A 9,776-nucleotide genomic window follows, 5' to 3' on the forward strand; every position below is an offset into this window, starting at 1 on the left:
ATTTTTTTTAGGGGGGGAAGGGTAGCAGGAGAGCGAGAGAGAGAATCTTAAGCAGGCTCCACGCCAAGTGAGGAGCCCAACGTGGGGCTTGATCTCACAGTCCTGAGATAACCTGAGCCAAAATCAAGAGTTGGATGCTTAACCAACTGAGCCACCCAGGAACCCCAAAACTAAATTTTTAGTAGTGGGCAAACAAGAGAAACCTTAGTCATCCTCTGAGGTTGAGAAAAATTGGGCATTTTAATAAAAATCTACAATTATGTTGGGAAAGTGAAACTTTCCAATATAGATAAGGCAATTTCTAATGAAGCTACCCTCTCAAATTAGCTGGGGTTAGGCTCCTTCATATAGTACGTGGTCAAATTTGATTTTCTTTCTATCTAATCCCTCTGAATCCTGTTTGTTCTCAGTCACACTCAAGGAACTAAACCACCTCAGCAGAATGAATAACTGATTAGAAGACTAAACAGAAAACAGGAAGGCAATTTACTCTCCTGAAGTATAGAGATACAAAACTATCTAGATTCTTCCCACATCATTGACAGAATGTGAATGAATCAATGATACAGATTATAATGGGCCTTGAACAACTCTTTTTACTGTGAGGCCTTTCTTAAAGCAAGGTGGTATTGTCATCTGTTCTTCCAGTTAAAGCCATAGTTTTGTAAAGATATGGATATAGGAAACACAACTAGCTATGCAGATGCTGCCGAAGAACCATGTTAGGTAATGACTTATGACACTAAAATGATTATACTCCTGGAAAAGTGTTAAGTAGTTCAGAAGAACCAAAAGATTATGTTTAACAAGACCCACATAGGTATGACCAAGGGGCTTTAAACTGAAATCAAAGAATAAAAATAATCTTCAGCTAAAACTGCAGTAATAATATGATAGGAGAAAAAACAGAGTGGAAGAACTAGCAGGTAATTATTAAGAGGAGAAATATGAACAAATAGAAAACAAATCCAATAGCTTAAAAAAATGTGTTTATAAAGAGCAAAACTGCAATATCAAAATAAGTAAATCTCAGGGACTGTTAACACTTAGTGGAAAGGAATTCATGAATGGGAGCTGGCATTTGAAAGGAATGTCTTACAATGTTTTACAATGGAAAGTGGAAGATACCTATAAATCAATATACATAAATATATACATATGGAGATTCTTGAACATGGGATAAAGGAACCCCCCCAATTCCCTGGTCAACTGAGGCTAAAAGAAGGCAAAAGTTGTATTATCAAATGGAGTTTGGTAACCTAACCAGATGGGAGGATTTAGATCAGGCTTTCATAAAACATGTTGCAAACAAGTACAAGGATAAGATATAGCCATGATGGGGACATCAGCTATTCACATGTACTGGCAGCTTAATTTTGCTCAAATTAGAGCATCTGATAAATTCTTGTCACATGGCTGAAAATTTTATCCTCCAACAGATAAAGGATGTAATGAAGGGAATTGATTTAACTATTTCATACATAAATTTAAACAAAAGCCAAAATTGAATGATGATGCAGAAATAACAGGAACTCTGGTAGTGACCATGCCAAGGAAAGACAATCCTGGACATTGTCAAACATGCAACTACATTTGTGGTTGGATATTTTGACAGTCACTCATGATATTCTTAGGAAACAGGAAAAATAGTGGACTTATATATGACTTAATAACCATAATCCAAAGAACAATGACTGGCAGATTCATATCAACCTTGAGGGAGATCTCTAGTTGGTCTCTTCTTGATCTGGTCCCACAAAACATTTAAAAACATTTAAAATCAGTGACTTGAAGAAACAGTAATATATCTAAATGTTTCCAGGTGACACAAAGCTGGGAAGGAGAGTTAATATGCAGGATAAAATAGTATATACAACACGTATTGATTGAGCACCTTTTATGGGTAAGATGTCAAAGAGAATGCAACGATGAGTCAAAATACAATACTTCCTCTCATGGTTCCTTTTCAACAGGGGCAATAAAAATATAAATGATCAAAGAACAAGATATGACGTGTTAAGTTCCATTAAAAAACTTAAGTGATTGGACAGATCACTGAAGGGAGATATTACTTCTAGCTTTAAGTGTTGGTGGGTTCAGAAGGAAGTGTTCATAGGAACATGTCAGATGAGTAGAATTTGGACATGTAGTAATCAAGAGAAGGGGAATCTAGATTCAGAAGTGGAAAAGTATGGAACTAATATTGAGAAGGGTTTGTGGTTTTGTCTGAAGAATGAAATGCAGGATAGGGAGCAGAAGGAAACAAAAGTTGGGTCAGAAGATTCTGGGATTCAGGTTGGCACAATAAACTGAAAACAATAAAATTAAATGAAAGTTGGATGAAGCTTTTAGGATGGCAGTGTAAAGATGTTGCTCCCCTTTTTCTTCTGGAAAATTACCCTCAAACAATTAGGCAAAAAGAAATAAAACACAAACACTAATTTTAATGACAAGAAGCATGTATGAACCATAACACATGGAAATTAAAAGCAGATAAAAGAGTGATTGAGGACTTAGCATAGCAAAGGAAGGCCAAATCCATGTGCCAGAAGAGGGGATACCACAAAGAAGTAGCACTTCCAGAACCTTGGAAATGTTTAGGAATTAGAAACACACGTACCAAGGGCAAAAGAGAGGCAAAGGACTGAAATAATGAAAATTGGGTTAAAAACAGGAAAGGTCTAAAGCAGAATAAATTGAGCCCCTACTCATACTCAGTAACACCAAGCAAAAGGATAGACTGAAGCTAAGTGCCAAGCAATGCCATAGAATTAGATAGTTAAAAACAAAAACAAGAGCTATTATTTCTTAAATGTTTTAAAATAAAAAGTATTTTAATGTTATATAGGGTGTAAAATATTTTTAAATAGCTCTTAATCAAAACAGCTATTTTTCAAAATACATATGCTCTAGCTCCAAATCCCAACTTTAGAGATTCTTATTTAGTATGGTAGGAATCAGTAACATGTTTTGATAATGTTTCTTAGTCTGAAAACCACTGAGCTGGTGTAAAAAATAAATCTGTTACCAAACCTATCAAAAGGTAAAATGGCATAGAGGAAAATGTAGGCATTTTCATTTAGAGGTAAATACTATTTGCCAGTTATTGTTCTAGGAATTGTACAGTACACAAAAAATTCCTTACCCTCATAGAGTTTGTATTTTAGTGATAGAAAATACACAAAGTATGTAAAATAGGTAGTATTTTATATCTTATTGGCCAGTTATATGAAGAAAAAACAGCAGGGAAGAGGTAAAAGGAATGGGGTCAGAGAGAAGGTAATATTTGAGTAAAAATATGAAAAAAAGTAGGGGAACAAACCATCAAGATACCTGGGAAAAAGTGTTTCAGGTAGAATAGCTGAGGTAAAGGGCTGAGACAGGAGATTGTCTATATGTTTATTCAAGGAACATCAAACCAGCTAGGAGAGCTGGAGAAGAGTAAATGAAGATATGAGATCAAAAGGGTAATAGGGGAGCTAAATTGTATAGGATCTCATAGGCTTGTGAAGGACTTTGGCTTCTATCCTTTATGAAATGGTAAGTCATAGGATTAGAAAAATGAATATTTAAAGAGTCATTTACACACACACGATATATTTATGATTCTGAAAAACAATGGAATTTGTCTAAGTAATTAACAACAAAAATAAAAATGTCAAGTGATGTCTGGGAACCTTAGCTGGCTAAATAAATCTAGACATTTCCTAATATAGTACCTTAAAGTGAGTGTATAATAAATATTTGTCAAATAAATGGACAGTAAATTTATACTGAAAAGGAAAATAAGAGCTTTTAAACTTTTTAGAAAGTCAGAAGCACTGTATTAATATAACAATTATCCTAAGATGTAGTCTTTTATCAAAGATTTCACGGCATTCTTGTAGATATCATCAAGTAGATGTTCCTATTTCCTATTTTATATATGTTAGTCAAGAAAAGACTAAATAAAAAGTCTTCCAGAGTCATTCTAAAACTTTTCCGCTTCTGTTTGAAAGAGTAAGACAGTTTTTTTAACAGTTCATATTTTAAGCTTAACAGAGCTTTACTGGGTTCTAGCTTTAAAAATTTATTTATCATAATTCATACTCTAACCCTATTTTATTCTTATAAAAGAACATTATATATTTTCATCTCAAAGTCTGGTTTATTTTTTTCTAAAGCTTAGAATCCAGGGTTTTGGCTGTCAATAAAGAATTTTGAAAGTGACAAATTCATTTCTTCTGACAGCCAGGAAAAGTGAATGTATTTTCTTCTCCCCATTGTCATTTCTGTTGCTTCTAAATGAACTAATCTACTCTTTCTGACTGTCAGATAGTATTTGTTCTTAAATTATTGTGATAAATAATATCATGGAGAGCAAAACAAAACTGTTCTTCTTTAATATTAGTACTTCTTTTGCTTGATAGAATTTTAGAAATACATTATTTTTTTTAATTAACCAAAAAATGATGAAGAGCTAGGTCCTTCAACCACTGCAACAGGACTTTCTATCAAAATGAAAAGAAATTAACTTCTGGTATCAGACCATGTAATGATTTCTCAGAAAAAAAAAAATTAATTCTGAAGTCATATAATATTAAAAGCTCTACCTAAATGGCCAAGAGACTTAAGCTCTTTTCTATGACCAAACCACTGAGGGATGAAATTCAGAATAAATATACACAAAACTCATTATTTGTACTAGCATACAGGAATTAAGCTAAAGCCATATGATTTAAGAAATAGTCCACTTTCATTCCTCTGATACATCCAAGATTTACTGATAACTTTATGTAAAGCAAAAAAATTTACATAGATTTATATTAAACTATGTTAATTTGAAGTGTGAGATCAATTTTAACTAGAAAGATTTGACCTCTGTTTACTTTTTATCAGGGCATTAATTAAACATAAGAAAGAAGTAAGAGGGTCGAAAACTTGGTCACTCGGTTTAGCAGTTTTCTCAGATATAAAAAATAACAATGAAACCTCTAGGGTTAAGAATTTCAAATGAGGCTGCTAGACAGAGAAGACAGACCAAATCAGCTTACCACTTGAACCATTTTGAGATATCTGGCATATCTTGGATCCTTGGCTACAGTTAAGATATTTTCTGGTGTTACTTCACTTTCCTGTGGTCCAGAGTCTTGTAAACTGTTCTGCTGTAGAGAGTATTGCGTGTAAATCTTTAGACAATTCACAGAAGGGGTCCATTATGTTACTTAAAAAGGGATGTATCTTTTTTATAATTCTAAAGCAATCAATATCAGAAAAAAATCATATTTCTAAATTTAAAAACCAATAATTTAATTATGGGATATATGTGTCCAAATATTTACAAATACTTAAATATGATTTCAGAGGAAGTTCCACTTAGTATCAACCTATACTGTTCCTTAAAAAATGCAAATATATTCATGACATTAAAAAATAGAATTCTGCTTTAGTTGTCCCCAGAGTGCCAAAAAACACACGAATTATAGATGGACATATTAATAAAAATTTTAATAAAGCTAATAAAACTATTTCATTTGTCAATTGTTAACTCTAGCAGATAGTAAATTGATTTTCTAGGTATCTACCATCTATACAACTCAATTCCTCATTTATTAAATAATTTTACTCTAAGTGTATATGGCTATTCTATCATCTTAGAAAGCACTACATGGAGAATCTGTGGAAGAGAAGCCCATTTTTTGGACAAAATTATCTGGTTTTGTATATTTCAGCTACTGATGGAACTATTAATGTTAATCTACTTACACTAAAGAATACTGGGGAATGGTCTTTTTAGATAAAAATGCTTTTATCATATAGGCAGTTCTCATTTTGCATGGTACTCTGTTAAATGAAAATTGTCCATATTGGAATCCTGTCCTCACTAAAGTGCAATGTTAGAACTGTCTGTATACAGTTCTTGCTTTTTCTATCAAACTGAACATTTAGAGTAAGTTTACTTTTGTGAATTCTCACTCCTTATCTATAAATTAGCATTACAAGGAAGTTCCTTAACAGAATGAAATCAATTGTATGTCTACATGTCTATGCTGAAATGTAGATAAATCAAGAAATACCTTTAAATATTCATAGGTTTTAGAATATGAACTATGTATTAAGGTTTTTCCTCAGATAATCCAAATATAAATTAAACCTGTTGAAAACTCTAAACCAAATAAAACATCCAAAAATTCCTTAGGTTTCTCCGGTTATATAACACTAAGTATACAAAAGTGAGTAGCCATATTAATATATATATATATAATTCATCTTTAAAATACATAAATACAAAAAGTCCAAAACATTTAATTAAATAAAAAAATTCAAACAAGACCCAAGTATGTTTTTAAAAAAAATTATGGACAATAAACTCATACAATAGCACAATGGAACAAATGAGAATTAATTATACATAGGACTAACGAATTTCAAAACTCAGCCTTAACTTTGCCTAATAACCAAGATCTCAACAAGGTTTAATTATGTCAGCACTTACACCTTTGCTATTTGAATGACCCCTTAAATCCTCTATCATATCTCTCAACTGTCCTTCATTTTATTCTCAATCTCCACAATTGGATGTTCTATTGTGAGTAATGATAAGATCTGAACCATGAAATTAAAGTTGCAGAAAAATCAGTACGCAAAACTCGAGTCTTTGACTCGTACAGATTAGAGATTGAAATGAATGAGTGATTTAAAAAGTACATGATTATCTTTTATCAGATAAGTGAGTTGACTGTAATGCTGGTGGAAATTCTGTGTTAAGCAGCACTTAAGTCCGTTTCAAAATATTTTACATAAAAAATAACAATGGAGAAGAAAGAAGAAGTTGATTTGAATATTAAGAACATGCTGAACAGGTATCTTATTAAGTTACTCAACATGTAACTTGACCACAATTTTTTAAACCCAGGAAGCCAACAGATCTTTATAAATTCTCCAAGTGAATTAATATATAGTTTTTAAATAAAATTGCCAAAATATACCAGATTATACTGAATTTTAGAAAATTTAGCTGTGATTACTTGTAATAAATTTTTTGAGACCTTAAATAGGTAGGACCAACACAACTGCATAAGTTTTAAGATACATATTATAGATGGAATTCATAATAACACCTGAAAAAATTAATATTCAAAATTAGACAGATACCACTTAAACATAATGATGGTTAATATCCACTGAAGAATAACTACTAGGTAGAGTGAAAACATTTTCTTAGTATTTTTTATACATGCCTTATTTTAGAAAAAGTATGGTCCACATTTAATTGAAAGGACCTTATGATGTCTAAAACATCTGGATTTTTTTCTTGTATATTATATATATATCCCAATGGCCATCATAATGCAATTTGGTATATTAATTAAATGAATGTTAAATTTTCTAATATCTAATTGTTAAGTAAATGGTCATCTATTTCATTCCCCCAAAACATATTATACCTAAATTTATGGCTCCTCCCATGGCCTCATACCATGTGTGTTCAATATACTGAATGAATTCAACACAGGTGCTGGAGACAGTGTAGTGTCGCAGGTAAGAGCTAGGACTCGTGGCACTGGATTGCCTGGGTTAAAATTCCAGCTCTTACACTTGTTCTTTTGACCTTGGGCAAGTAACTTAACCTCTGTGTGTATCATTTCACACATCTGTGAAGTAGCAGTGATAATATAGTATTTACTTCATAGGGCTGTTGTGATAATTAAATGAGTTAATTTCTGATAAGCACTTAGGAGCATGCCTCGGAGGTACACTGTTAAGCGCCCTCTGCATGTTTGTCATTATCATCACAGCCAATGTAATCATAACCTAAAAAATATCCTGTGAAAAGTATCTCCAGGTACAAATGCAGAATCTCATATAGCTAAGAAGTCAGTTTGTTCAGTATTACTAGACAGACCACTATTTTAGTGATTATTTTATTTTGAATTTTAATGCCTCACTGAGATACACTACTAGAGACGGTCTATTCTGCAACGAGAATTTTTATTTCTTGACATAAAAAGTAGTTATCAAATTTAAATGTATACAGGGCATAAATGAACATTAAGACATAAGAACCAAATGTAAAGCGTGGCCCTTATTAGGATGCTGATTTGAACAAATCAACTCCAAAACCACATTTTTTAGATACTTGATATTTCTAGATCAGTATCTCTCATTTAAGAGTCTACAAGTCACCTAGGGATCTTGTTATAATATAGATTCTGATTCAGTAGGTCTGGGATGGAGCCTGAGGTTCTGTGTTTCTGACAAGGCCTCCCAGGTGATGCCCATGTTGCTGGTGTCTGGAGCAATCTTTGAGTAACAAGGGGTTGGATGACATTTGAGAATTACTGTTAATTATATTGTGTATGATAAAGGCACTGTGGTTATACAAGAAAATGCCAGAACTTTTTAGAGATGCTCAAGGAATTACACAGCGGTGAAATGATATGATGCCTGGGATTCACTTTAGCAAGCGATAAAAAGAAAGATGAAGCAAATGTAACAAAATCTTTACTGGAGAATCTAGGTAATGGGCATTTAGTTCCTCATTGTACTATTCTATTTTTGTGTGTGTTTGAGGGCTTTTATAATAAAACATTTTAAAAGTATCCTTCTTATAATAATGTAGGAAAAATGTCCATAGTGAACTTGAAGAACATTATTATGTTCAAGATTTCTCTTAGTCCTGTGTATAGTTTCTCTTTTACAGGCAAAGAAAATATTAACTTCAGGGAGTTCTTCAAAATAACATAAAACAGTTAACTTTTTCAAACTTCCTTTTCTATCTCAAGGTTTTAAAATGTTACTATTCAAAGTTTTACATCCTTATTTAACTTCTTTCAAACCTGCTACTAGGTTTGTCTGGTTTAACCAAGAAGATCTGCTCATGCTTCCTGGAACTTAAATACTTACCTGTGATTTCTCTGAAGTGGTTTCAGAATGTGATTCTTTTGTGATACCAGTGACACTTACAGGAGATACTTCAAATGTGACATCATCTAGGCCTGGGATAGATGACAACTGAGAAAAGAAAATTAATGTTGGCATATGAAAATAATATTAGCTGCTTAACTGCTGTAAGTTTCTAAGTGTAAATTTTAGATAGCTATCTTAAGTTTTTAAGCCTACAGGAATAGGGTTTATAAAATCTCATCTTAGGTGTCTGAAATTTTCCATGCCATAAACTATTTAAAAGTGAAAGGCATTCACAAATAAAATATTTTTTTAATAATTTCTCATAAATCTAACGTCACTCGTAACCATTCTTTTCCCATGAATTATTTTTTTAAATTTTATTTTATTATATTATGTTAATCACCATACATCATTAGTTTTTGATGTAGTGTTCCATGATTCATTGTTTGCATAAAGCACCCAGTGCTCCATTCAATTTGTGCCCTCTTTAATACCCATCACCAGGTTAACCCATCCCCCTACCCCCCTTCCCTCTAGAACCCTCAGTTTGTTTCTCAGAGTCCAAAGTCTCTCATGGTTTATCTCCCCCTCCGATTTCCCCCCCTTCATTTTTCCCTTCCTACTATCTTCTTCTTCTTTTTTCTTTTTTTTTTAACATATAATGTATTATTTGTTTCAGAGGTACAGGTCTGTGATTCAACAGTCTTACACAATTCACAGCATTCACCATAGCACATACCCTCCCCAATGTCTATCACCCAGCCACCCCATCCCTCCCACCCCCCACCACTCCAGCAACCCTCAGTTTGTTTCCTGAGATTAAGAATTCCTCATATCAGTGAGATCATATGATACATGTCTTTCTCTGATTGACTTATTTTGCTTAG

General features: G+C 32.7%; 1 protein-coding gene across 3 annotated transcripts in view; it reads right to left on the reverse strand.

Moving 5' to 3' along the window:
* WASHC3 (WASH complex subunit 3) overlaps positions 1-9,776 on the reverse strand; it is a 51,838-nt gene that overhangs the window by 29,292 nt on the left and 12,770 nt on the right. Inside the window, exons 4-5 of one of the 3 annotated variants that reach the window (XM_031025912.2) lie at positions 8,887-8,994; positions 5,034-5,141 (exon numbers count right to left, since the gene is read on the reverse strand). In XM_031025912.2, the coding sequence (XP_030881772.1) occupies positions 5,034-5,141; positions 8,887-8,994 (216 nt within the window). Of the gene's footprint in view, positions 1-5,033; positions 5,145-8,886; positions 8,995-9,776 lie in introns of all 3 variants that reach the window. The other 2 variants (XM_006731302.3, XM_031025913.2) reach the window with 2 other exon arrangements.

This window comes from Leptonychotes weddellii, chromosome 5 (genome assembly GCF_054177405.1).
Source record: "Leptonychotes weddellii isolate Sample4059 chromosome 5, ASM5417740v2, whole genome shotgun sequence".
Lineage (NCBI taxonomy): Eukaryota > Metazoa > Chordata > Mammalia > Carnivora > Phocidae > Leptonychotes > Leptonychotes weddellii.